General features: G+C 41.6%; 1 protein-coding gene across 4 annotated transcripts in view; it reads left to right on the top strand.

Annotated features, from left to right (window-relative positions):
• Window positions 1-27,921, top strand: part of nbeab (neurobeachin b) — a 224,487-nt gene that overhangs the window by 78,530 nt on the left and 118,036 nt on the right. For 2 of the 4 annotated variants that reach the window (XM_084351842.1, XM_084351841.1), the window contains exons 12-29: window positions 532-684; window positions 2,010-2,178; window positions 8,995-9,074; window positions 10,070-10,132; window positions 10,509-10,606; window positions 11,064-11,156; window positions 13,409-13,517; window positions 13,616-13,697; window positions 13,796-13,919; window positions 14,618-14,810; window positions 14,954-15,952; window positions 18,053-18,270; window positions 18,525-18,678; window positions 19,509-19,689; window positions 20,592-20,719; window positions 21,550-21,615; window positions 22,324-22,492; window positions 24,673-25,111. In XM_084351842.1, the coding sequence (XP_084207968.1) occupies window positions 532-684; window positions 2,010-2,178; window positions 8,995-9,074; window positions 10,070-10,132; window positions 10,509-10,606; window positions 11,064-11,156; window positions 13,409-13,517; window positions 13,616-13,697; window positions 13,796-13,919; window positions 14,618-14,810; window positions 14,954-15,952; window positions 18,053-18,270; window positions 18,525-18,678; window positions 19,509-19,689; window positions 20,592-20,719; window positions 21,550-21,615; window positions 22,324-22,492; window positions 24,673-25,111 (3,518 nt within the window). Of the gene's footprint in view, window positions 1-531; window positions 685-2,009; window positions 2,179-8,994; window positions 9,075-10,069; window positions 10,133-10,508; window positions 10,607-11,063; window positions 11,157-13,408; window positions 13,518-13,615; window positions 13,698-13,795; window positions 13,920-14,617; window positions 14,811-14,953; window positions 15,953-18,052; window positions 18,271-18,524; window positions 18,679-19,508; window positions 19,690-20,591; window positions 20,720-21,507; window positions 21,616-22,323; window positions 22,493-24,672; window positions 25,112-27,921 lie in introns of all 4 variants that reach the window. The other 2 variants (XM_084351840.1, XM_084351839.1) reach the window with 1 other exon arrangement.

Genomic DNA, 27,921 nt, shown 5'->3' with positions numbered 1-27,921 from the left:
TTTTTCCCCCTCACTCCTGCCCTCACCAAATCCCCACCTGGGCAGAGAACAGGTGCCAGACAGGAGCGGTAACGGTATTCGTCAAAGTGAAATTCTCTACAAAGTCAAGCTTCTAAAAGTTGGCCTAATCATTTAGACATTTCTTTAGATTCAGTAACTTGATCAAATGACTTAGCAGATCTATGCTAACATACCTGCTCCCACTGAACATAAATAGCACACAAATCCAGGTGAACCTTTCACTGAGCCTGCATACAGGGGAATTGACAAAATGATTACAATGGTGAGTCATATTAGGCGACACTACAATTACAAACTTCTATACTTTACCTGTCATTTAACCCAATATGATCCACTTTTGAGTTACAGATTGTGTATTTATTGTGTTTTTTTTACTTTACATTCAGGGTCCTGACCAGTAAAATTTAGTCAAATTTAGTAGTCAGTGTTAAGATGGATAAATGAAATCTTACAGCAGAATAAGCTTTGCAAAATCATTATCGTATAACATGAGTGTGCTTTTTCCTCCAGTCATCACGTGTACACATCACCAGGGCTGTGTTAGAGCAATTCCTCTCCTTTGCAAAGTATCTGGACGGTCTGGCACACGGGGCACCGCTGCTGAAGCAGCTTTGTGACCACATCCTGTTCAATGCTGCCATCTGGATCCACACCCCAGCCAAGGTGAGCTCCTGCAGGTAACTCAGCCCAAGAAGAAGGGGCTGGTGTCTTTGCATGTGATCAGGTTGATGCATAACGGGAGCTCTCAACCTCAAAAGGCTTCAGTAATCCTTTGCATTATCGTTCCCTCTGTAGAATTAAACTACTAGTCCTCGCACAAGCCTTTCTTTTAAAGAAAATTTTGCAATGTGTAAAGTATGTATCACACTGGTGTGCTGGTGAGATTCCCACCTGCACAAGCAAGTGTTTGTGCAGGTGGTGATCAAACCAAGTGGTGAAGCACACACACCAGATATAAATTCTCACATGTTTAAGACATTAAATGGTTGCAGAGTTCGTCACTTGGTTCCACTTCGCTATCTTCAGCCTAACCAACTTTTTTAAGTGTTCCAGAATTTTTTTTTCCAGCCTCCCTTTTAAATAATGACCCATGAAAAAACGGGATGAGGTATATCAAAGGAGTTGAGTTTGTGTGGCAAATACATTTGCCTCAGGATTGCTGCTGGTGGGCCATGCCATGAATAAATAAAAGGAGGAAATAAATACAAAAGTGTCTGAAGGCTTGCCTGCGACACTCCTCCAAAATAGAGCATAGAGAAAGAGAAAGTGAAAAATGAGAGAAACGGCGAGGTAATGAAGTGGGTTAGAGCACTTTTAGCTACAATGGCACAGAGAGCCACGCTAGCTCCTTCCCTGAGGACATGCAACAAAGTCCACATTTCCTCTGTACCTATGTGCTGCATGGGGTACAGCTGTGTGAATAATGGGGGAGCATGTAATATGCATTAATTACACGGGCTCACTGACCTTGTCTTCGTAGACAAATAAGATTTTATGAGTGCATTTTACTTTTCTCTTCTCATGGAAATTACATTACCGGCAGCATGGCGTTCACTTATCTCGAATGTTTTATTTCAGTTGCCTCAAACCAAATCACATCATGCTAACATCGTAACCACACCGCTGCCTTTCATCATGACTCACATTTGACTCGTTAATATCCTATAATTTACGACATATGAGAAAAAAAGCCCCGTATTTATAGCTGGAATGACTAGGGGGATTAAGGATTCTTGTCAGGTCTGCTGCTAATTACAGAGGACATGCTAATCATCTCTGAACAGAGTGGAGCTGCGACAATTATGAAATTGAGTAATATAAGGTCAGTGGCCATTGCTGCTATACACCTGCAAGGCTCAGCGAGTGCAATCCAACGCAGTTAAATGTTTCTGTTAGTGTAAAAGGGTATATGGTTCAAGAGACTAATTACAGTGTGCCGTGGATTACATGAATATATCTATATGTATGTATGTGTGTTTCCACTCCAGGTACAGCTTTCTCTGTACACATACCTCTCTGCTGAGTTCATTGGCACTGCAACCATCTACAACACGATTCGTCGAGTGGGCACAGTGCTTCAGCTCATGCATACCCTAAAGTACTACTACTGGGCCATCAACCCAGCAGACTGCAGTGGAATCACGCCAAAGGGTCTTGGTGAGCATATTTTAGCATTTTGGATTTGTTTCAGCATACGTCAAAGTGTATGTGCTGTCTTTCTGCTTTGGAGCATTATTTGATTTGTTTTGGTTTGCTGTTTGTATAAACTGCTTTCCATCCATCTGAAGGCTCATCCAAATAAAAGCTCAGTGTTTTAGAGAGAGAATCATAGGGAGTGAACCAATCACAATCAGTGTGTGCAGTCACAAGCCTGATATCAAAGTGTCTTTGTGAAATGGCAGGAGCTCCCTCATATTTGAAATGACTCATCCCCACATGGAAGCTCTTGCCTGTCAGCTGTTAGGTCCGTGGCCATCAGTGGAGATGACAGTGAGGCAGACACGCCACATCAATACTGTCATCCCCCTATGGTGCTTGGTGTGGGTGTTAGGCCTCTGAAACCTGGGCCAGTAGTGTGACTGGCATCCTCTCTCTATGAAACAACAGTACGTCACCAAGCAGACTGCTGGAAGTGAAAGTGTCCTTGAACTATCATTTCCTTGTAGCTCTCCATTCTTCTTTTCTAAAACTATCTGTGTCGAAGTATATGGAGTTGTTTCATAATGGTACTGAGAGCTCAGTTTGTGCTGCACCAAAGCCTTATAAAATCTACTTCCTGAAGGTGAAAGCTTGTGTTCTTTTTTTTACTTTCATCTGCATTCTCAGCAACACTCATAATTTGTGAAAATCACAATTATTAACACTGCAAGATGAAAAAACAAATTCTCACAGGCAGTGTCAGAGTTGGCTGAATTACTTTAGCCTATTTTTATGCAACATCAAGGCACTTGGCCTACATTTTTGATCTCTTACAGCTGGGAGTGATCCAACAGTGTAATTGATTTCCTACTAATAGTGGAAGTGACCTGTAGACTGAGGTTAGCAGGCATAATATGGGAACACATATCTGTAAGTTAGGTCAGTCCACAGGCCCCTCAATCTCACTTTTCCTGATTTTAATGTATTCCTTATCCCATCTACTTAAGCTGTCTGGTGTCCCTTATCCCTTCTTATACTGTGTGGGGGAACAAGACGTAATAAGTGATGAAAGCTCAAACTAGAGCTCAATATTTAGTTTGGGCATCAGAGGGACTTTTCTCATGACTTTATTTCTATCATTTCCAGTGCGTTGGACACTCTTAGGTAGGTGTTTTGTTGCTTTCACCACTATTTAATAATAGACTTTGATGTCGAAATCACTTGTTGGGGAAATCTCTGTGTAGCCTCAGGAACTGCAGTATAGTTCTGCTTTATACAAAAGCATCACAAGACCAAGTAGTTTCCTGATTTGTTTTAAGTCAGAGATGTCAACACAGGCTGTAAAAACCTCAGAATAAAACACAGGATGTGATACAGTGTATTTACTGTAGTGTCTGCTTCATGTTGATGTTACACTGATCAGCCACAACATTAACAGGACAGGTAAAGAGAATAACACTGATTATCTCATTACAATGCAATGTAACATTGGAGGACCGGTGATTGTACTCAACTCAAACTCATTGAGGCATGGACACAGGACCTCTGGGGTATCCTGAGGTGTCCGGTTCCAGAGTGTTGCCAGCAGATCCTTTGAGTCCTGTTGGATGCGTGGTTGGGTCTCTGTGGATCGGTCCCAGGGATGCTCAATCTGATTTGGATCTGGGGAATTTATAGGCCAGGTGGACACCTTTGTCTGCGTAGTTTTGGCAGTGTGGCAGGGCACATTTGTCTTGCTGTGGAGCATCGCTGCTATAAGGGGGTGTGCTTGGTCTACATCAGTGTTTTGATAGATAGTGCATGTCAAGTGGCGTCCACATGGATGCCAGGGCCCAAGAGTTCCCAGGAGAACATTGCATTTTAATGAGATGATTACTTCTTAACTTAACGTGTTGGGTGCCAGGCTGGGGCAGGGTTATTGGCTGACCAATTCCTGGCTATTAAACAGACTCTTCGGAAACGTAAAGTCATCCATCTGGTAGGAAGGGCGATGGAACTTGTTCAAGAGGCTCAAGAAGATCTCGCTTTTATTTTGCTGATGATGAAGTCCTGTTGGCTTCATCTTACCATGTCCTCTTGTGCACACTGGGGTAGTTTCAGCAAAGTGCAAAGGGGTTGGAATGATAGTTGGCCCTTCCAAGGCTGTTGCCATGGTCCACTGCCAAACAACAGATTGCCACTTTATGGTTTCTGAGAATCTCTGCGTTGCTTTTGTGAGTGAGGACAACAGGAAGATTGGTCAGCAGTAGTGCATTGCATTGCATTGAACATCCATGGTGAAGAGTGGGTTGAAACTGAGGAAAAAGCTCTATCGTCACCTGTGGTCATGAGTTCTGCCTCGTGACCGAAAGAGCTGCTGGCCTAAATATATGCTTTTTCTTGTGGATGCGTATCAGGGTCTGAAATTAACTGCTGCCAAGCGCCAAATAGGGACAGATTTTCCGTTTAGTGAGTAAATCTCTAAAGGCTATCCGACGCACTAATGGGAAAACTATGCTGAGAGTTTCTACAGTAGCGTGTTTTGCTGTAATTTTACAGGCACACTGCTTCTGTCCTCTGCTGTCTGTCTGTCTGTCTGTCTTTCACACACATAGCAGGGTCAGGGGGACAGTGGCAGGACAGGGTCTTCATGTTGCATTCAAGTGCACTTATATGCATCATGAAATTTAAGAAACTATACTCAAATGGCCATAAAGGTTGTTTGAAATTGGTATACTTCTATTTGTTTTCTTATTTTACTCTGTTGAAACACATTCGCCTACAACTGTCATTACTCTTCTTTCACTATAGCCTTTCTAAATAATTATAAATAATGTTTATCTATCAGCGATAGACATGTCATCAGAAAATAGTTTGATAAAATGATCGATAGTTTCACGTGTATGCATTCCAACCAAAAGCGTCAATGTTTGACGACCTGAGATTGACACTTAATAGTTAACTATCTTTCTCCAGAAACGTCCTGATCAAGCAAAAAAATTAAGAGAAGAAAATAGAGGCAGAGTGCAGGTTCTCGCACACACTTCTTGTAGATCATACATGATGATTGGGTAGCATTATTTTAATATAATGAGTCTATACTCGTGTTGTTTTTCAGGAGAATCCTGCATCGTGTATCTGTAGATTGCGATGACTAAACATTGCATAAAACACAGGGCAAATGTGAATAGATAAACCAAACATAAATGGGCAAGGCTATCTCTTTCAACAACTCTCTCTCTCTGATCTCCATTTGCTCTGGTGGATTTCCCAGGTGTAAATGTGTAAATCTGAATCAAGGCAGCGTTAAAAGAAGAGCATGCATGTGACAAATTGTTCCTTGACTTCCTTGTAATCAGTAATTTATATCTTACATCAGATTAATTCATCAAAATGAAGGCACACACAAATCAAATCAGCCACAAGCCTTGATAACATTATTCCTCTGAAGCACCTACATGTCTGTCAGTGGTGATTTCTCCTCTAAAGGGAACAAGACGGAAGGGGCTTGAATTGAAAGTGGTGACTGGCCAAACGGCTTTGTTAACTGCCCATCTCATTACTCATTATTTAGTAAAACAGAGACATGGCAGAGACAGAGACAAAGGGAGAATGATGGAGATTGAGACGGATTATGTGTTGGCTCTTGGGCACATATCAAAGACTGAAAAAAAAGTTGAGCAATGGGCATCTGTCTGTGAGCGCCTGCAGTGATTCTGTGTATAACTGAATGATACATGGCTTTAATTTGATAGCACTCTCTATTAAGACCTGAGGAAAAAAAGAGGAGGCACTTCCAGAAACAGAGTGAATAGCTGGAGGAGCTCCGCTTTAAATGTGTGCTCTGTGTCCCTATAATTGAACACTTCATTATGTGCTTGGCTCTCTTCCTCGTCGTATGTGTCTTTGTTTGGTCATTTCTCAGTTTAGAAGGACAAAGAAAAAGTGGCCTGCCAAATCAAGCCAGATCAATGGAACCAGACCCACTCTGAAAATTACCTACAGCAGGAGGGCGATCCATTTCAAGATATGTCTTCTCCAGAATCTCAGCCTTTTTCTCTGCCCATTACAATCCACTAGGAATTCACCACCAATCAGCACCTTACTTACAGTCAGTGAGAGGGTTTGATTTAGCGTGGGCTTGACCATAGATTTTCTATCAGAAAATCTCAGAATAGGGTAGGTATTAGTGTGTATTTCAGCAAAAACAATCTTTTCGTTTACTGTTTTGTTGAGCAGTGATTCTTATCCACTGTAAACTTTTGAAATGCGTAGTTCTTTGTAATAAAAAAAAAAAATAGATTACCCACAACCACAAGGGACTGAACAATGTGTTATCTGTTTCTGCAGAGTCATTTTTGGACCCATCTAAGAATTGTGATGATTTATGGATTCTTATAGCTTTTCACCTTGTTTCTAATATTGTTCACAATCGACCTTGTGAAGGAACATCATTTAAGGATCAATCTCTGTATTTTATTAATCTATATCATTCAAATGAAGTTTTTAAAAACCCAGCCCTGTTTGAATGAGACTCAAACATTAATAATCTTTCTCAAGAATCCCTTAGTGCATCTTCGAATGGTGTGTTTACAAACAGCAACCAACAAATCCTGTATAGTATGTCTTTAAAGTCAACATACTCCAAATGCTCTAAACAGAGCAGGTTAAGCAGGCACAGCTTTTTACTTAAAACTTGAGAAGAATTCTGGAAACCAATTACTGCTGCTAGAGTTACTAAAGTTAAATACTTAATGCATTTGAGTGTTTTATCTGCTTTTGTTTGTTTAAGTGAGTGAAATTATAATTATTCTTCTTATTTAAAGGTCCGTGCTATTGTGTGTGCCTCGACTTTATTATCATCAGTCATAAGCCGAAATAGATTCCTGCATTAATCACACGGACATAAATTGTTTTTCAATAAACTCTTTCTCCTCGCGCCCTTGGGAAGCAGCAAGTAAAGCAATATGTGAATGAGAAACAAGAGCTGTGCAGAGCTGCTGAGCATAATTGGTTGTGAATAACTTGCATGCAGTGGCCGCGGTAATAATGTTCTTATCATCCCTTCTATGTCAGTCTGTGTCCCTGCACTGGGTTTTCCTCTCTCTCTATTAATCAGTGTCGGGATGCAGCAGCACTTGCCATCCTCCTGCAACCTCAGGGAGCCTCGTCATTGATTACATTGACTTGCTGTTGGAGCAGCAGGATGGTCAGGTGTCTGCTGCCATTGTATCTGTCATCATGGCATTGTCCCCACTTCAAATGAACATGTGTCCAGCCAAGGTGGAGGTTGGAGTTTATCAGGGCTGAAGAGAAGAAGGACATTTTCCCTGCTGTTGTATTTGGCCCAGTTACTGTTGTTTAATACCTGCAAATATAAAAGATTTTGTCCGCGTGTTTATACTTGGCTTGCTCCACGGGATGAATAAGAAATGAACAAATATATGCCAGGTTTAACCGCCAAAATGAAGGCTTTGTGCTACAGTGAGAGTGCTGCTAATCTTAAGGAGATTTGTGTTTGCATTGTTATAAGTGGTAATGTATTCCATATCTTGCATTCTCTGATGTGTCTGAATGAATAGCTCGGTGTTGTATTGATCTGCCTGTTGCTGCAGCCCATTAGTGTGCTTGCTCAGTGTACGTGCAAACACTTTTTGGTTGAAAACAAAAGAGCTCAGCCTATTGAACAGCATCTGACCGTGCCAAAATTAATCCCTGTGCCAACCAAACCAATACAGCAGCAGCAGCTCTGTGAAATGACAGTCAATCAATCCACTATGTCATATCCTGTCATTCTTCTTTATTTGCACAGCATACATACGCCTGCTGACAGCGTTCAGCCCATCAGATGCTGAATGAGGTTCATGACAGGGATGGATTGCATTGTGAGTGTAGCTTTAGAGTGCCAAAGTGACCTTAAGTTGGCAGAGGAATTCTGGGTAGTTTTAATGAGATCTTGGCGAGAGTGATGGGCAGGTGTGACTGTGGTGACCTTGGGCTGCTTGCCTGGCTGCAATGTTTTGACCGAGACTACCTGGGATACATAGACACTTTGGATGCAGCATGAATGATAAATACATTTTGGTGAGACTTGACTGAGAGTGTGGCGCATACTGTAGAGCCAATCTCCCAATTTGTAAACAGAGGAGAAATTATACATTTAACAATTAGTAGAATGTATTTAAATCCACCCCGATCAACCAAAACATTAAAAGGACTAACAGTTGACATTGAAATTCTGCCGGGAAACCTTGGGCCCTGGCATTCATATGGTCGCACCTTGAAATGCACCACCCATCCAAACACCTTTCCAGAACAACTCACAACCTTCATGGTGATGGCACTCCCCAGTAGCAGTGGACCTTTCTCCAGTGCTGACACAGTGCTGTGGGGATACATCTGGCTATGCGAGACTACTTCAAGAGCTAGTCCTCCTAATATTTTTGCTGATTTGTGTAAATTAATGTATATTCTAGTAAGTGTTAATATACAAATTCCTCTATGTTTATAAAGTGAGAGAATGGCTCAATGTGCCACATGTTCTGCCTGAGTTGCTGGTAAAACCTTCTGAAAGTTTTGATGCCCACATTCAAGGTGGTTCCACTGAAACAGTACAAAGCTGATGAAACATACTGAGGTTGTCTTTGAAATGTCCTTATTTTGTCTGTTTGTTTGTTTTTTACTGCTCAAAGCACAAAACATCGAGTGAAATGTTTTATAATCAAAAAGCTTCAAGAAAACATTTGCAGACATAAAAAGACATACAAAATAAGATGAGTCGAAAAGATATCTTATCAGGTCCCAGTACTTTCTGTCTCAGTTTGATTGTCTCTCTCACTCTCTCTCCAACTGCAGATGGTCCAAGGCCGACCCAGAAAGAAATAATTTCTCTGCGGGCGTTCATGCTTCTCTTCCTCAAGCAACTCATCCTTAAGGTATGTCCCACCTGTCTTCATGCCTCGCAGCCCCTCACACGGCTTGATTTTGAGCTGTGGCGAGGAAATATGGAGATTGTCAATTTTCCCTGTGTTATCCTTTAAAACATTCTGCCGGTCTGCTCCTCAATAAATTCGAAAGCGCCTGCTTGGAAGAAAACCAGTTGTGCTGAAACTAATTTAACGTATTCATTAGTCAGTCAAGCAAAAATTAAGAAGTGACAGTTTTGATAATTATTTAATCATTTAAGTAATTTATCAAGCAAAGATAGCAAACGGTTGATGGTTCCAGATTTTTAAATGAGACAAATTGATGATTTTCTTTGCTTCAATTAATTGTAATTGCCTCCCGCTGGGTTTGCTGACTGCTATCAGGAAAGTTTGACCTTCTAAGGCACCATTTTTGGCTCTGGAAATGTATGACAGTTATTTGTAGGAATTTATTTTTTTACTGACTAAATGCAGTGAATTATTTAAAATATAAATGATACACTCATCAATAACAAAAATATTGGAGTGCCTGACTACAGGGAACACATTTGGTTTGTTTCTTTTAAGCCAGTGTATTGCTGCCCACATCCCAGCATGCTGTATCTCTGCAGATAATTACCCTGCCGCGTTCTGTAACAGGTTTTGCGGGGCATGGCAGAAATAAGAGGATTTTTAACACTGGGCAGAAAACAGGCTTGGCAAACAAGGAAAACAAGACTTATCAGGCTGTTCAATCTGTTTTGTTGTAGAAACCTAAATTTGTGTGCATCACTTGCACACTCAATCTAAGCACGACAATAGAAATTGACACACTGGAGGCCCAAACACAGAATGTTTATCCCCCAGCAATTCCTAGTACCTTATTTTCAGCTCTATCAAATTGAAGAATACTGTGATGCTTTTTGTCAGAATATAGAGCAAACATACTGCACATTTGTAATGCACTGACCATTCATTAATATTTGTCTAGTACCTCATTTAATTGTTTATCTGTCTCATTCCAGGACCGTGGTGTGAAGGAGGATGAGTTGCAGAGCATCTTGAACTATTTGTTAACAATTCATGAGGTACATGAGAGTCTATCCCTGCTCCAAGTGAATTCACTCAGTGTGTTAGTGTGCCACTTTGCTGCGCTGAGCCACAAGGTCACATTCATCTTCCGAGTTGCTATTCTAGGAGAAGTTTATTTTTTCCAGCATTTAAAATGCCCAGCAAGAGGAATGAATCATTTCGATTTGAAATGGCCAGCCACTGCCCCTGTTCTGCTGTTAGGTGCACCAGGGGCTCAGCAGGGGCTTCTGCAGTTGCAAGGCACATACATTATGTCTTTGCTGCAGCTGCAGTTAGTCTTAGCCAAGAACAAAGACTGTATTCTCTCTCTACACCTGCTTCCTTTTCTATTTTTCTATCTCTCATCATCCTTCTCTCCTGGTTTGTCTGCAGGACGAGAATCTGCATGATGTGCTGCAGCTGGTGGTAGCCCTCATGTCTGAGCATCCAGCCTCCATGATCCCCGCTTTCGACCAGAGAAATGGAATACGGTAAGCCCCTCAGGGGGAGACACAATCCCTTTGCTGTTCAGGCACAAAATGAAGAGGTGATTTCACAAAATAAACCTAAGCACCTGACACACTCATGCTGTTGCCGTGTGCCTATGAGATGCATGAATAACTCATAAGTTCGCTGAAAAGATATGCATGAAAAAGTAACAATAATAACGGATTGATTTCTCAATATGACACGGATGATCAAACTTACCCCATGTGATCCCATAAAATATAAATGCACACAGTGAAGCACTACTTGTGGGTTCTAAGGAATTGGTTGTGGAAGGGCTGCTGCTTTCATTAGGACATTCATTTAATGCTAATGTAAATTCTCCCTGAAGGAAAGTGGTTGTCAGCTAACCAGTGCAGGGCCTTTTCATCAACAGGGCTATACTTTATTCTGTCAAGACAGTGTGCTGTTGCCAGCTTTTGCTGCTTGTGTCTATTCCAGGGTAATCTACAAGCTCATGGCCTCTAAGAGTGAAAGCATTCGAGTACAATCCCTCAAAGTCCTTGGGTACTTCCTCAAGCATTTGGGCCACAAGTAAGTAACCGAATCCAATAACTATGTAGTGGATTGTAATTACACACTTAAGTGTTTTTATAATGAATAGTCGAAAGATTAATGAATCGTCCCATGTCTGTGTCTAATTCTGTTATCTTCTCTGTGTTGTTTTGTCAGTTTAAGCTTTTCTATGTCCTTGCATTGTCCAGGTTGACAACGAAACTGAAGATTCGTAAATCAGGCTTCACATTCAGTGATATGATTCATCTGTTCCTGCCACTCCTTTGACAAAGTGTAGGATTAGTAGAGCCAAAAAATTGTTCACTGGATGGCAGTTTTGTAAATTAAGGTACACTTCTTTGCAGAACACCTGAATCCCTGGCATAGTGCCCTAAAACCATTACTTCACCTAAGAGAAAGGTGGAAGAGGTCCAAGTTGAGTGAAATGAATAATAAACTACCTGCTAGGATGTCAGCGTATCATCTCTATGCTGCACATTGCTGACAATAGAGGGAGTGAGAGGATGGTGGAGAGATGTGTCAAAATGCGAGATCCAGGGAGAGAATTTTGCTGCTCTTACAGTGGTGGGGGCACCAGGTGTTGTTGCGTTACTGGTGCCTGCAGAATGGAGAGAAAGTGCAGCCATAAACCTATGCTAGACCGCCCCAGGCGCAGGTGAAAGGCCTTTATCCTCAAGGGACTCGCAGGCTTCATGAAAGCCTGCCTTTCACCCCTCACTCTAATAGCTTTCATACATTTTAAAGAACCATCCAAGTTCACTATGAGCTTGAGAGCACCTCATAAATAATTAAACATGTTTGTTCTGTGCTCTGGTCATCTTATTGCTTTGATAATTGAATTTGTCATTTTTATTTATTCAGTGATGTTAGATTTTAGTTGTGTCTGGGTTGGTAAAAAAAAAAATACCCAGTGTCATGTGGTCACCAGATTTGCAGTGCTAGTGAACACTTTTTGAGGCCATGCAGTCCAAAACAAGCATAAAAAGTGGTGGGTGTATGGGATAATCTCAGCTCCGAACTTCTTTCTTTTGCAATTACTGAGCCTCTTTATCATAAACGTGAAGATAAAACATAGTGAATACTGCATGATGTCAATTTAAAGTGTTATAACTAAATAGTGTCATTACCTTGTCTCTCTAACAGCAGCATTGTTAAATCTCCTCTCACTGAATAACACATCCAATTTTCATATTTCAAACAGTGTGGCTTCATAACATCGTCTTAAAGGCTAACACCATCAATTTTACACATGAAAGTGTGTTACAGGTCTTGTCGAGTGCTACTGCACATGTGAAATGAGTAATAAAAACATTGTTGTAGCACCATAGGAAGCTGCATGTTCTCCGATAGTGGCAGTGGGTAAAGGAAGAAGAAGACGTGGAATAAAAAGGCGATATCTCTGGATCTCCTGTATCAATGTTTTTAAACTGTCCATAATGAGTCCAATGGTGTTATAGGAGTGCAATGATAGATGAGTGGACTGCTTTTCAATATCTGGTTCCTACATTACCCATCAGATTTTTTATCAGATTACATGCAGCTTCCTCTCAAGCCTCAAAAGGCTTTGTACTATCCTCTTCACATATGCAGTAGCTCTCCCCAAGACCTGTAAACACATTTTAATGTATAAAATCGGTGGAGTTAATCTTTAACTGATTATTTAATCTATATGTAGGATTAATGAGAGTGGCTTTGTTTGGATTTATACAACAAGACCTCTCCTCCCACTCTGCCTCGTTGGTTGAGTTTCACCTGAGCTTGCTATGCATCATCATCGTCTGCCTTTTTACCCAAATTTCCATATTTATACAGTTGTGACAAATACTACTCTTCTCCTAAGTGTCCAATTTGGCAGCCTCCACAAAATACAATAAAAAAAATTGTCAACTTATGAAGAAGACCCAAGCCATCTTGAGGCTGTGGCAGCACCTTTGGCTTAGCATTGTGACAGCAGCCTTTATGCTGTTTGCAGAAGTAGTTTGTCACTGTTGAACCCATTCACCTGCGCTACGCCTGTGTCGTATCTTGGAGCCATTCCTAGTGACAGGCTGTCTTCGTTATCCTACACACCTCCAACAAAATTTCACCCAATTTATGACAGCAGGCAGTTCCTGACACTTGTCTCCAGAGCCTGGCTCCCTGTGGGTGAGAACAGGGAGGCAAGCTGACGGCGCTCACTGATCCTTTCACTGGCTTAGGGAGCTCTAAACAAGGCACTTTACCATTATGTGTGTGTGTGTGTGTGTGTGTGTGTGTGTGTTTATCCACAGGAGGAAGGTGGAGATCATGCACACACACAGCCTCTTTACTCTCCTGGGAGAGAGACTCATGCTGCACACCAACACTGTGACCGTGACCACCTACAACACTCTGTACGAGGTAACGGAACACGTTCCTCTCAAATGTCCCAAAAATATTGTTCTCTACGTACAGATGTATGTGTGTATGTGTGACCGATGTCTTCTCACGGCTTCCAGATTCTGACAGAGCAGGTGTGCACGCAGGTAGTTCACAAACCTCATCCTGAGCCCGACTCCACTGTCAAGATTCAGAACCCAAGTAAGCGTGTAATGTGTTACATTGAGTTTTATTCTTTCTAAAGTGCTCTGTTCTCTGGTGAAATTGACAATGTGTGTATTTATCTGTGTTGTGTGCAGTGATTCTCAAGGTGGTAGCCACCTCATTGAAGAACTCCGCCCCCAGCACGGAGCTGATGGAAGTTCGGCGGCTCTTCCTCTCAGACATGATTAAACTGTTCAGCAACAGCCGAGAGAACAGACGGTGAGCAGAACTTAAACCACTGCACACTTCTTTAATTATCTTACTGATTAATGTATCAAAGAGAAAGAGAATAAAAGGCACACTGTTCCTCCTCCCGCTCATATTGGTGCTGAATCATCCAAAGACACGCACAGTTTTTGACAGTTGCTCATTCAAGCCTTTTCTTTTTCACTCTCACACCCCATATCTCCTTCTTACAGTCACATTTTAAAAATATTGCAATTAAATTACAAGTCTTATGAAACCGCTGACCTAAATCAACAACATAATTAGCCTTAAATTAAAAGGCAGAGACGGCTTCGTCAAGTCAAATTTGTTGAATTTGATTAAAAAAAACCCTCCAAACTGGTTTTCACTTGCTGCCCCTCTATCTTGGCTGTAGTTCCATTTAGTTTTGTTTGATTCTTCTGCCAAATAAACAAACAAATTAATATATGACTGGCCAAATGATCAAAACAATCTGTTGTAAAATAAATGGCGCCTACATGTTCGACATAAGGAAAGGTGAAGCAGACGGAATAATTGGCTTAAAACATTTTTAATTTTGATGGGAAAGCTCAGAGTAGACTGTTGTTGAAAATTATTCCTTTTGCCACCAACATCGATTCTAAAGATAAGAGGATCAGAGTTTGCTTAAATTACTCGGAGTAACTCTCTGGCTTGCATGTGGTTGATTTAATGTGCTGATCGTGTTGCAGGTGTCTGCTTCAGTGCTCCGTATGGCAGGACTGGATGTTTTCTCTCGGCTACATCAACCCTAAAAACTCTGAAGAGCAGAAGATCACTGAAATGGTGTACAACATCTTCCGTATTCTGCTCTACCATGCCATCAAGTATGAGTGGGGGGGATGGCGAGTGTGGGTAGACACACTCTCTATAGCCCACTCTAAGGTGAGTACTGTACTGTACAACAAAGAGGAAACACTGACCTCTGGTGTTGAGGCGGACATTTTAACTGTTTTGTCTTGTCTTTTACAGATGTTTGCATCTGAAATATTTGGCTAAAATAGTCTATAACGTTTCTTTTTTTACAGGTGACATATGAGGCACATAAAGAGTACTTGGCTAAGATGTATGAAGAGTACCAGCGTCAGGAGGAGGAGAACATTAAGAAAGGGAAGAAGGGCTTCGTCAGCACCATCTCTGGTCTGTCTGCTCAGGCCACTGGCATCAAGGGCACAGTGGAGATCAGAGAAATGGATGATAGCTCCCGGACACCCGAGAGTGAGAAGGACTTTGAGAGCACAGATTCGCGTAACCTTCTCGCTGAAGGGAAAGGGCCTGAAGAAGGTCTCAGAGTAACAGAGGGTACGGTAGCCGGCGTCAGGGTCGAAGTTCACGACCTTCTGGTTGACATCAAGGCTGAAAAGGTTGAGGCTACAGAGGTTAAGTTGGAGGATATGGACTCTGAAACTCTGGGAGTATCTGTGAATGGGGCACTGGTGGAGGTGGATTCTCTGTTGGATAATGTTTATTGTGCTGCTGTGGAAAAGCTCAACAGTAACGTCAACAGTGTGTTGTTGCCAAAGGGCAGCATGGATGACCAGAATGCACCTCCTCTCATTACTCTCGATGATGACAAGGACACGATCCCTAACAGCAATAACTTTCTGTTTGGCAAGGTGGCAGCCAGCATGGAGGACAAGCTGCTGCCTGATCTGAGTCCAGCTGAGCCTCTGGTCCTACCCAGCCCAGAGCCTCCTGTCCACACCAGTGCCAGTGATGAACTGAGCCTCCTCGCTCATATGACAGGCAGCTCTGAGCTTGGCTCCTTACCCAGCATCCTGGAGAAGGATGAGTTTGAGCTACAGGCAGCTTTGGATGGCATCAGCTCTGTGGCTGGTACCGATGCTGAGGCCTCCTGCAAAAGCCCAGAGGTCACTGAGGCCACAGCTGCAGCAGCATCTGAAGGGGACACCTCGACTGTTAAGACCAGCAGTGCAGCAGACGCAACAAGCAACAACTCTGACACAGAGAGATCAGATGAGAGCAAAGACAAGGAGAAGAAGATTCAGACGACAGCAACAACACAGGTTGGTGTAAAGCTAAATCATCATCAGTGTTGTAAAAAAAAGTACACAAAAGTCATACTTTAAAAAACTGTAAAAAGTAGATATTGTGTTAAAATATTACTTTGGTAAAAATGAAAGTCACCCATATGAATAGCACTTGAGTAAAAGTCTTAAAGTAAATGCTATTGAATCTACTTTAAGGGGCTCCATGTAACAATTTGTCACTTTATTATTGGCCACATGTGAGCAGATGGTGATGTGACATTGTGACTCGGTTGCCTATATAAGCCTGTGGATGATTTGTTTAAGTTGTTTAATGTTGCTGGACTGTGGATTTCTTTGTGTAGGACTTTGTGTCAGATCTTCTACAACAGTACAAAGGATGTAACTTTATGCATGTTCTCGAGTGCCTCGTCTCAGTGCCTCTCTCCACTCCACTAACAGAGAGCAACGGTAACTAACGTTAGTTTAAAAATTGCTGCTAACATAAACTAACCACCGGCTTCCAGCACAACACAGAAGTTCCACAGAGTAATTTTCTGATACTAAATGTACCTAAGTATCAAAAGTACAAGTCTAAATAAATTATAACTATACTTACATGCATGTATACTAGTGTTGTCACAATACTGGAATTTCTAACTCCAATACAATACCTTCACAGATATGAAACCATGTTTGAGAACACAAGAAAAAATTAGACATTGAGGGCAAAAATGTCTTTATTATATATGAACAGGCTCTAAGTTAATTGACTTCTCTCAGATCATTAGTCAGTGGAAGGAGACGGGCCTACGTGCACACTGCAGTGGTGCTTGTGTCAACTCGCTGCCGAGCTAGAAAGCACAGCTGTTATGGGAGTATTGATACTGCAGAAAAATTATAATCGTAACAGTTTCAAACATTCAGAATCAACATATTTCGATAGATGGATGTTTGATATTTCTGGCCTGACCCATTTTTCCGATTGTCACAACCAGTGTTTTTCTTTCTTTTTAATTTTTTTAAAATCCAATTGCTGATAAATCATTCAAAATGTGCTACTTTGGCTCTGAGTAACTAGTAACTTAAGTTGTCAAATTAAAGTAATGGAGAAAATAGTATTTGCCTCCAAAATGTAGTGCAGTGGGAGTTTAAAGTAGCAGAGAATGGAAATAGAGTAAAGTATAAGTACCTCTAAATTACTACCTGAGTACTTGAGTAAATGTACTTATTTACATTCCATCACAGATCATCATGTAGTTCTTTCATGTATATTGAGTTATGCAGTAGTATCCAACATTTCCCATTTTTATACGTATTTTCTCATGAAACAAATACTAGAGGTTCTTTGACCTCTCTAGGTTCAAAATAGCGGTTGGGTTTAGCCGGAGGGCAATATATCGTTGACGATCATGCTTGTGGAAACACAGCAGCCTCAGGCTCACAGAATAGAAGTAAGGAGGGAGACCGTTTTCCTTCGTCAGGATGTGTTGGCCTTTGGTGAACAGTTCTATATTAACACACCCACAGGGATCATTCCCTTTCCCCATCTCTGGTTGTAATGGGGACAGAATGGCCTGGTGCACATCAGGCATCATCCCTGTGAGACTCAGGAAAGTGGGCTGCTGGAATAGATGAATGAGCCAACAGAAGGGCAGAAATAGACAAGGCATTATCCTGCAACGGTCACCTGGGATTTGTTCATTGCTCCCCTCCTCTCATGTGAGCTGTGCTCTTTCTCAGAGGTCAGGCTCTTTTGCCTAGACTGGGTCACTGATGGAGGGCCAGTGGGAGGCAGGGTGTATTTTTAAACCTCTCTCCGCTGTTGCATAATTGCTCATGTTCAATTCATCGCTGCTGCTTTTTTAACAGGCGTTTTTGGCAGGACCTTGCTGACTCATTCATCTTGTGTTTAGAGGTTGCATTGAGCGTGGTGCGTTTTCTTTCTGTACCTGCAGGCAAGAAGAGGTTATTACAGGACTCACTTTAATCTAGCGATTCATCATTCTTAGTGAATAGTATGACAGTAGCATTATGACTCATTAAGGCTGCACTATCGATCTCAACAGAAGAATATGACTAGTGCGTAGACAGTCTCTCATGCCGCTGTTTAATACTGATTAATTGATCTCCTATCAGAGTCTACATGGCCGCCTCGCCACTCAGATGGAGAGGGACATACGTGTGGATTTGGGCTTCAGGGGGATGCCCATGACAGAGGAACAGCGACGTCAGTTCAGCCCCGGCCCACGCACCACCATGTTCCGCATCCCAGAGTTCAAATGGTCAGCCATGCACCAGAGACTGCTCACTGACCTGCTCTTTGCACTGGAGAGTGACGTCCATGTCTGGAGGAGGTGTGTGAAGTGGTTTATGTGCTCCTGAGAGAGACAGAGAGGGGGGGGTGAGCACGGTGTAGTGATACTCAGATCCCCCCTCCATAACAGAGCTAATGTATAATGTGTGCTATTTTGAGACATGTATCGAATCAGTTTTTTATACACATCTTTTACATATCTCAGTTTAATTCACAGTAAATTGACATGATTTATATAATGTAGAAAATGCTTGTACCCCTAATGATCTACTTTTTTCCTCCCTTCCCCTACAGCCACTCCACCAAATCTGTCATGGACTTTGTTAATAGCAATGAGAACATTATTTTTGTCCACAACACGATCCATCTCATCTCACAAATGGTAGACAACATCATCATCGCCTGTGGAGGGATCCTGCCCCTTCTCTCAGCAGCCACCTCTCCTACTGTAAGTGCACCTCACTGTCTTCATTGCAGGGGAATAACGCCATCTAGTGGTCGTTTATTATCACCACTCGGTACATGGTCTTTTCTTACAGTATGTATGTACCTGTGGGAAATCAGACTTGTTTGCGTTTACTGATTGGGGCCACCTTTATTTGCTCAGCTTCTCTCTGCTACAATTAATGCTGAGGACATTCCTTTGAAATTATTACATATGTTTGAAATTAACCTCCCTGTGTGACATTCATGGTTACGCTTATCAGTCTCCTCTAATTCTCTGATTTAATTAGCAGGCTTGAATCTGAAATCGGTTTTAATCATCTTCCATTGTTTGTTTTGCCTGTGCATGTCAAGAGTGCCAATGTTGTTATGTATGCAATTTTTATTTCTTTCTCTTAATTTCACACTCCATTTACAACCAATTGTGCTTAATACTCATTAAATACATTTTAAAAAGTACTACTCCTCTGGACTGCTGCAGTTGGCATCCTTCTCAAATATTTTCCTGAGAAAACCTCTTCATGTTTTGACTCAGAAGAAAGGACAGATAGTTCTGCTTTTGCTCGACGCCCTAAAGAATAGTGTATTCTTATTGCTTCCGCAGAGATAGGCCCCTACTCACCTTCACACAAATAATGATAGTCAATGTGGCTGCCCTCTTCCTGACAGGTCCTACATTTTACAGCACCCATCACTGTGTTTATATGCATCATATGTCCCTCTTATCATTGTAATTGCATTTTTCTGTTTAATAGAAAAAAAGTAGAGAAAATGTGATAAAAGATGTGCACTTTTCTTTTATGTGACCATTGTCTTTCATTTCGCTCGTGTAAGACGGAGTTGGACAACATCGAGGCGACACAGGGCATGTCCTCCGAGACCGCCATCACTTTCCTGTCCCGTCTCATGGTCATGGTAGACGTGTTGGTGTTCTCGAGCTCACTCAACTTCAGTGAGATCGAGGCTGAGAAGAACATGTCCTCCGGTGGCCTGATGCGTCAGTGCCTCCGACTCGGTGAGATCAGGATTGTTGTATGTTGTATGTAAAGCAATTACAGTATCTTTATGTGTGGTTTGGGGAGGAAAAACTGCATCTTTTGCCAGTTACACTGGAAAATTGATGAGCTAGAAAATGCCGTGACAGTATACTCTTTACACACTCTAATAATTCCCTTAATCCCTGAAAAATCCTCTGTTTGATCAGCAAAGCTAATTAATTTAAGAGTCCTTTGCTAATTGTATACTAAATTGGAGAATCTGCAGGGTTTTTTGCTGCAGTTTCCAGCAGTAAGATATGACTGGATCATCGTTTTGGAATTCATAAGAAGGAAAGAGAATCAGTTGCAGTGCAATCGGGTACTCTTTGCAAATACAAGCCTTTTGTCTGTCATTGGTGTGTCCCATGGGACTCCATGAAGTCCTCTCTGCCCTTGTGTGTGTTTGTCTGTGTACATGATAGAGATATTTTCCTGACGGCTAAATTCAGTATTTTATTCAATCATCTGTTAAAATTAGATTTCTCTTTTCGTAGAATTATTTGATATATAAAAAAAGCTTGAAAAATGTGCGTCTCTTTTTATCTTGGTGCAAGTCTATATCTGTTTGTGCCTGTGGGTCTGTGTGTGCGCGAGCCTGCGTTTGCCAGATTGTTGACTCCAAGTTGTGCCCTGGGGGATGGGAAATAGCCTTCAGACTGCACAGTGTCCTTGTTGCAAACATACAGTTTCTCATCACCAGCTTCAGTGTGAAATCAGTCTGGCTGCTGATTTTTCTCCCGGCTTCTGTCCCTGGCAGCCTGGAACAAATAGTCATCAGAGATAAATGATTAGTTTTAAAAGAGGTCATGCATGTTATCAACATTTAATTTCCATTTAACTCTGCAATGAGAGCCTATTTGTATGCTGTTTGTGTGTGCAGTGTGTTGTGTGGCTGTTAGGAGCTGTCTGGAGTGCAGGCAGAGACACAGAGACAGAGGACATAAGTCTTCCTTTCTCAACAACCACAAGACTCAGGAAATCCTGCTAAATGCTGTGACTTCCAGCAAGGTAGGATGTAATGTCATAACTTTGCTTTCTGTGCCCCTGGTTGCAAACTTCATCTGTATAATGAATTACTTACAAGAACACTTTGCCCATGCTTATAGTGTCACCTGAGTAGTGACGCTAAATTGTCAGTGTAGTTTATATGATACTACAATACTAGATGTGTCTTAAACAAACGATAAAAGAGCATTACTTCAGAAGAAACTTTAATAGTAAGTGTGCTTTGGCGTGTAAAGATTTTCAAGGGCATTCTGTGTTAAAGGTGCAACATGTAAGAATTAGCTACCTGACAATTTTATCCTCCAAACAAATCAACAGACTAACTGCACTGCTGCTAACTGCAGCTAGCAGTTCAGACCAGGAACTCAGGGATTTGGAGAGTGTTAGTGTTTGCACGTCTGTAGATATCTCTGCAACACAATACATGGACGTCATTTGTCAAAAATTCTATTTATTCACAGTCTGTTGCTAATTTTAGCTGATTTTTGAATGTTTTCAACTTAAATTCTTACATCATGATAGTTTCAGTCGAAGCCTGTCCATTTTCTTTTATCAAATGTTTGCTATGAGTAGTGCGAATGTGTGTTTTTGTTTTCTCACCATGTTTCTCTGCAAAAGCTAATGTGGATCCTAATAAACAAACAAACCTTTAAATGTTTGCAGATTTGTATCAGTTCCATATTAGTCATTTTGCTATAATTTGAAATTATGTAATGAGAAAAATATTAGCAAAAGCTTTAGCTTCGACTGAACAGAGTAGCATGTCATATTGTGTTATCTCTCTGCTTTAGACAGCCATAGAGACTGTCCCTAGTAACCTGTCTCCCATCAAGGACCCTGATCGCCTTCTGCAGGATGTGGACATCAATCGACTGCGCGCGGTGGTGTTTCGTGATGTGGTGAGTGCAGGCCTTGACAATATTATGTGACATTATTCAGTCAACAGGTGAAACAGTAAAGGTGCCCTTGTTGACTAAGCTGCAGTCTGTTGAACACAAGAACACTACATTTGAATGGATATATTTCAAAGCAAGTATTGGAAATATGTAGAGCTGGGTAATATGTTGACATATCATTATCTTGATATGAAACTATACATTGTCTTATAATTTGGATATCATGATGTCATAATATGACATAAGTGTTGTTTTTTCATGGTTTTAAAGGCTGAATTACAGTAGTCAGTAAATGATGTTGTTTTTTGAACTTACCAAACTGCTGTTCTTGTTCTAATACTTGTCTTTAACCACTTATCTCATTCTATTAGTCCCAGTTGTCAACCCTGCAATATTGTCGCAATTGTCGATTTCAAGGTATTTGGTCGGAGAAATAGTGATGCCTAATTTTGTTGCCCACTCTTAGTTTTTACGATGTGCTTTTCAGGAGACTTTAAAATATCAAGATATAGCCTAGAAATTTCACAGTATTATTTAAAGGCCATATCGCCCAACCTTAGAGACATGTTTGAGAATAATGGAAGTACTCTGAATGTGTTTTGATGCTATATGCAAGGTGCTTTTACTGTAAGAAAACCATTTCAGGCTGAAGCACTGGATTGTGTGAAATGAGATTGTCTGGCGTAATCATATTGGGATTCCTCTCCACAGGATGACAGCAAACAAGCCCAGTTCCTGGCTTTAGCCGTGGTGTACTTCATCTCTGTCCTCATGGTCTCCAAGTACCGGGACATCTTGGAGCCCCAACGTGAGACTGCCAGGATAAGCAGCCAATCAGGCCGCAGCATGCGTCATGAGATCAACTCACCAACCAGCACAGGTGTTGACAGCAGTGCTCTACCTTTCATACATCCATTCTTTCCTGCTCACTAATGTTAGCTCGTGGAGACTGTGTCAGATACAAATGAATGTTAAGTGTCCTTGGTCCTTCCTGATACACTGCTGCCAGTTCGAGCTGAGAGCTCATTCACTATAATAGCAGGGATACCCTGCCTGCACTTCACCGGCTCACGTATGATTTATTCATGAGCTCTGCTAATTGCACCGCACAGAATTAAATGTGGAAGCAAATGGAGACTGGGGCTGGAGATGGTAGTTATGAACTTGAATAGGCATCATCGTTCTCTATGAAATGAAAGGTAGTGTTTGCCTCAAGTCATAAATCATGCATTAAGTCACATGAAAGGAAATCAGCGGCTGCCTACAAAGGTTTAACACGCTGCGGTGCCAACTTGCTGTTAAGAGACGCACGAGTGAGCATACTTTATCAACTTCCATTCAGACAAAAGGTGAAGTGAATAGAAGAAACAAAGAGGAGGAGGCCAGAGGAAATATGAACGTATAATTTGAAGCGCTCGGAACACACTGAGAGCGAGGAAAAAGAAGATGAGCAGTGAGAAGTTGAGAGATGGGAAAGCAGCAGCATGCTGACCAACTACTGTGGGTTTTTGGGGCAGTGGAGCCAGGCTTGCTATTTTCAGCCCCATCTGTCAGTGCCCATTAGGCAAGCAATCCACCAGAGGAGAATGGGATCATAGAGGTTGCTGGGAGGAGAGAGGCACACTGCCGCCTTCATAAATTTCACCAGAAAATAGGGGAATTTTCCAGACGGCATGTGGCAGACGATTGTCTGATGGACCAGGAAACCAGACGACTTGCTGGCTAAATCAGGCCCCGCTGACCTCGTTAGGGGGCATGTGATGAATATTAATATGGCCGGCCTTGCATCTAGGTAAGCACTGGGTCAGGATGAACCGAAATCAGATGAGAAGGACACCTCTGCCATTTTCGGGAAAAATCAGGATGTTTTGGATCAAGTTGATGGCTGTATAGACGATGCATTTCAATGCATACATTTTGAAGATTCTTGGTTCAGGCTCACCATTTTGTGTATATAGAAAGGTACAGTGTATATTATGTACCAGAATAATCAAGCAGCTATCTGACTCCTCTGCCACAGTTTCAACTCAGTTAAGTAGAGATGCCTCTCGGGGCTTTTGGCAGGAGGAAGCTGAAGAAAGGGATTCATGTTTTATTAGCATAGAAGAAGAATAACTGAGAGATAATCTCACCAGAGGATCAGAGCTTCTGGAGAGAGATCTAAGGAGCTGCGTTGCCACATGGCTCTTTCTTCACAAGCTAAATCTACTTTGACGAGGGATGTAAAGCCAGCTCTGAAATGCATTAGTATTGATATCAAATTATTTCGTGTTTCATTTCTTTCTTCTCTTGACAAATGCTATTATATTAATTTAGTGGCATATAAGACTTAGTTGAATAAATATGTGAGATATGTTGATAAATATAATAATTGAATAAATAATTGAATTAAATGTATCACTGAAAGACATAATATGTAACATTTCTGCTTTAAAAATGTCCAAAAACTAACTATGTTATATATTTTATTGAGTAGTGTTCTTACATTATCATTATCATTATTGTAATGTGAATAAAACTTGACCTCATCTGTTAACAACCCTGCCTGAGTCACCTCAGATAGATTTTCATCGGCAGTGGTGGTTATTTAACATTAAAGTCAACAGCCCATATGATCCCGCACTACTTAACTCTTCTGTTTCTTTTTGATTGAGTGACCCTGAGAAGCAGAAATCACATACTGTGCACTGAATTATCCAGCCAGGGCACCAAACATTAGATAATTCTAACTTCTTTGGGTTTTGGAACTATTGATAAAACAAAAATGTGAAGACATTACATTTGACTGTGAAAGCTTGTTTATCCCTTTAACGTTTTTTGATTTTTTTTCACAACCATAAGCAAACAAATAACACAAAAATACAACAAACAAAACAAAAAACATGTTTTTGGACAAACATTATGATTTAAATGAAAAATGTATTGAATATTTGTAAATAAGTGTCATATCAGATTTGCTAATAGTGTGTATATATTTTTATGTGGCTAACTGTAGTCTCTACCTGTCAACCCCTGTTTTCTGTGTGTGTGTGTGTGTGTGTGTGTGTGTGTGTTCTACAGAAACACCCCTAGCCTATAACGGTAGTAACAACCATCCAGTGCCATCAGAAGACCTCCACATGGAAAGCTCTCTTCCCCACACAGACTCTGGTATCGGGGATGAGCACGTAGCTAGCATCCTTAATGGGTCAGACCTGGACCACAGCACAGGAGGGCCGAATGCCATGAGTGAGCTCATATCTACACTGTCCTCAGAGGTGAAGAAGTCCCAGGAGAGTCTGTCTGAATCACCCAGCATGGAGGGGCTGAAATCGTCCTCCTCTATCCTCAGCATTAGTCAGCCCAAAAGGGGCGTCAATGTCAAGGAGATTCTGAAGAGCCTGGTGGCAGCTCCAGTTGAGGGCATGGAGGCTGGACTGGAGCCTGTGTCCTACCCAGACCCTGCTGCCAAGGCCCAGGCCCAGGCCATGTTACCCATGCAGTTTCACTCCTTTGACAGGTGAGGAAGTGTCATAAACATTTGTTTTGTAGGTTTTGCATGTTTTAGCTCCTTTACTACAAATCACGTACACATTACATCACAGTTAACTATTATGCAACCCTTGTTGTCCAAGTATCCATTGGATTCTAGTTACTTTTGCACATGAAACACACTGTCTTAAGTTGTCCATCACATTGAACATTTTATCTGCATTCATTTTTTAATTAAAGTCACATCATCATTGTTTGAAAAATCAGGCATGAAAAAAACAATTATAATGTAACTGACTAAACTAATGCAGACTTGATGTTGACTGTGATGGATTACACAGCTCAGGATTCCGCAGCTAGTTTTCCATACCTTACAGAAATGTATGGAAACAAATAAAAATAATTACCTTACCAATCTAAACTATACCAACTTGACGCACCAGATGGTATGTTATAAGGCACCATCTGGGAAGGCGCTGCCATAAACTGTTTGGAAAAGGGTTGGCACATTCAAAAGTACTTGGCAGGTGATTGGAAGGACCAATCTGTTTTTTTACAGTCTACTAAGGTTAACTTCAACCAATCAGATCAACAGTGGGGGAGCGCTACCACCAGCGGAGCCAAACTCTGAGCAAAGGTAGTGTGGAGAGAGCGAGAGTGAAAACATCTTTCAGCCTTCAGTGCTGTTCTTTGCTCTTCTTCCAATCAAATATACTCTCCAGTTCTGATATAACTGATGGTATAGCAGCTATGCCAACCTTTTGAGGAGCTGCAATTATTATTTAGAAATGAACAGTCTCTTCTCTCGCTGGCATGTAAACAATGCCAGTAGCTGCCAGTAGTTCCTCATAAGACACTGATTGGCTCAACACCTGTGTGTTTAGCCACAAGCATATTGCTTCGAGCCTGGCAAGATGGATTTGTGTGATGACTTGGTGTATCCAGCTGCCTTGCAAGAGAAAAACTATACAACTTGCATTTGAAATGGACAGTAAAGATGTACAGTATACAGTACATTTTTTGTAACTGCAGTAGGAACCTAAAACTTTCAAGAACACAGTCTGGTCTTTTAACTGAACTCGAAAGCAAACTTTGTTAAAGCCAAAGTAACAAAAGGATGGCAATTATAAACCATCATGCATTTGACTATCATTCTCAGAGTAATGCAATAAAAGATGTGTGTGTGTCTGTGGTTGTGTGTGTGTGTATGTAAGTGCGTGTGCATGTGAGCCTTCACTCAAGCAAGCGTAAAATGCTGATGTTAATCCTCTGGGTTTATCTTAGTTATTCAGTACACCACTAATGGTTTCTAAGCAGACACATGCGACACATTATTCATTTCAGGCCACTTGTATTGTACTCATCCCCCACAGCAAGGAATTCCTGTGTTTGAAAAGGTCTGTGAAGCACTGTGGCACTGCTGCGGTTTATTTACATTCCTGGATTAGATAAAACCACACAGTAATCTGTCTGGATTTGGGAGTTTACAAACCTGCTCCTGCAGGGATTTCAAGCTTCAGCTCCCCCCCTGATCCCTATCCCCTGTGGTGGGTAAAGTTTTGAAATTCATAATTTTTCTGAAAGTAATTTAAGTTGGTTTAGCACAAACAAAAACTGCTCCCGCCCTCTGGACATCGCTGATTTGGTATTGTGTAATCACAACCAGGCCCCAGAGAGACAGCAGAGGACACTGTGAGTCAGGGGGAACAATGGGGCCTCCCTTTCTTTTTAATGCATTCTGCTGCTGCTGAGCTGGGCTGAGGTGAGCCTGATGAATAGGGGAGAAGATGGAGGAGTATGTGGAGAGAGGACAGCTGAGAGGGTGGGGGTCTCCAGGGCCTTGATGACAGATTAAACAGAAGCGGCCTCACGCCACACCGCGGCCAGCCCTGTCACCCTCACCGCTCACACCCGTAATGGGAACTGGCAGCCTGAAATGAGTCGCCACAGCCAAGTGTATTATTTTTGAAATGCTTTCACACAAACCCTCCTGACCACATATACAACTTTGTCTCATGCTTTTCATGTCAGCCCCCCCTCCAGCCTCCATTTGCTGTGTCTAATTGTTTGCCACCTGCCAGCGAAATGAGCTGCCAGACATGGACAGGCCTTTCATTTGTCTGTCAGGGCAGAAATAGATTGAGAGTGACAACATCAAAAAAGAAAAAAGGAGAGAAAAAATGGCTTTAAGTGGAATGCACAGGGGCAGCCGTCGCAGAGGCCCCTCAACCAAAGACTTTCATAGAGGAGGGGTTTGAATTGCTCAACATCCAGATTTCCGTTCAACCAGATGGGAATACAGTATCTTCCTTAATCCTTAACTTCCTCCCTTTCTCCCTCTTTTTCCCCCAAAAGTCTCTAAAGTAGCTCTGTAAGATATTGTTCGCCCATGCATACTTGATTTTTCCCATGATGTAGAGCAACCATAATTGGATTTAATTGAATTTGTGAGTGGAATGTAAGCACATTTCCTCTGCATCTATCCTTGTTTTCCTGAATGAAGCACTATTAGATTAGATTCCATCTATTGGATTTATAAAGGAAACATTTCTTTGGTTATACTTTATGCCGCAGTCGTCTCCCACAGCCGCAGACCTCATTAATATTAATTCCAAGATTAATCCTTGCTTTATTCTCTGCAACTCAATTAAGACAATCCTATTAATAAGATATGCGCTAGATAATCTATACATGATTCATGAGCACTCACCTTATGAATTATTCATTAAAAGAGGTTCATGTTTTATCAACATCCTGTAGATCTAATGTATCGTCCCTGCTATGCCAGTGGTGCAAGAGCAGGCAGCAGGCTTCTGCTGGCAGATGCAAGGGATACAT

This window comes from Pagrus pagrus (assembly GCF_965226575.1).
Source record: "Pagrus pagrus genome assembly, chromosome: 4".
Classification (NCBI taxonomy): Eukaryota; Metazoa; Chordata; class Actinopteri; order Spariformes; family Sparidae; genus Pagrus; species Pagrus pagrus.
The sequence above is the reverse complement of the archived record's forward strand: the minus strand, read 5'-3'. Positions and strand labels throughout refer to the sequence as shown.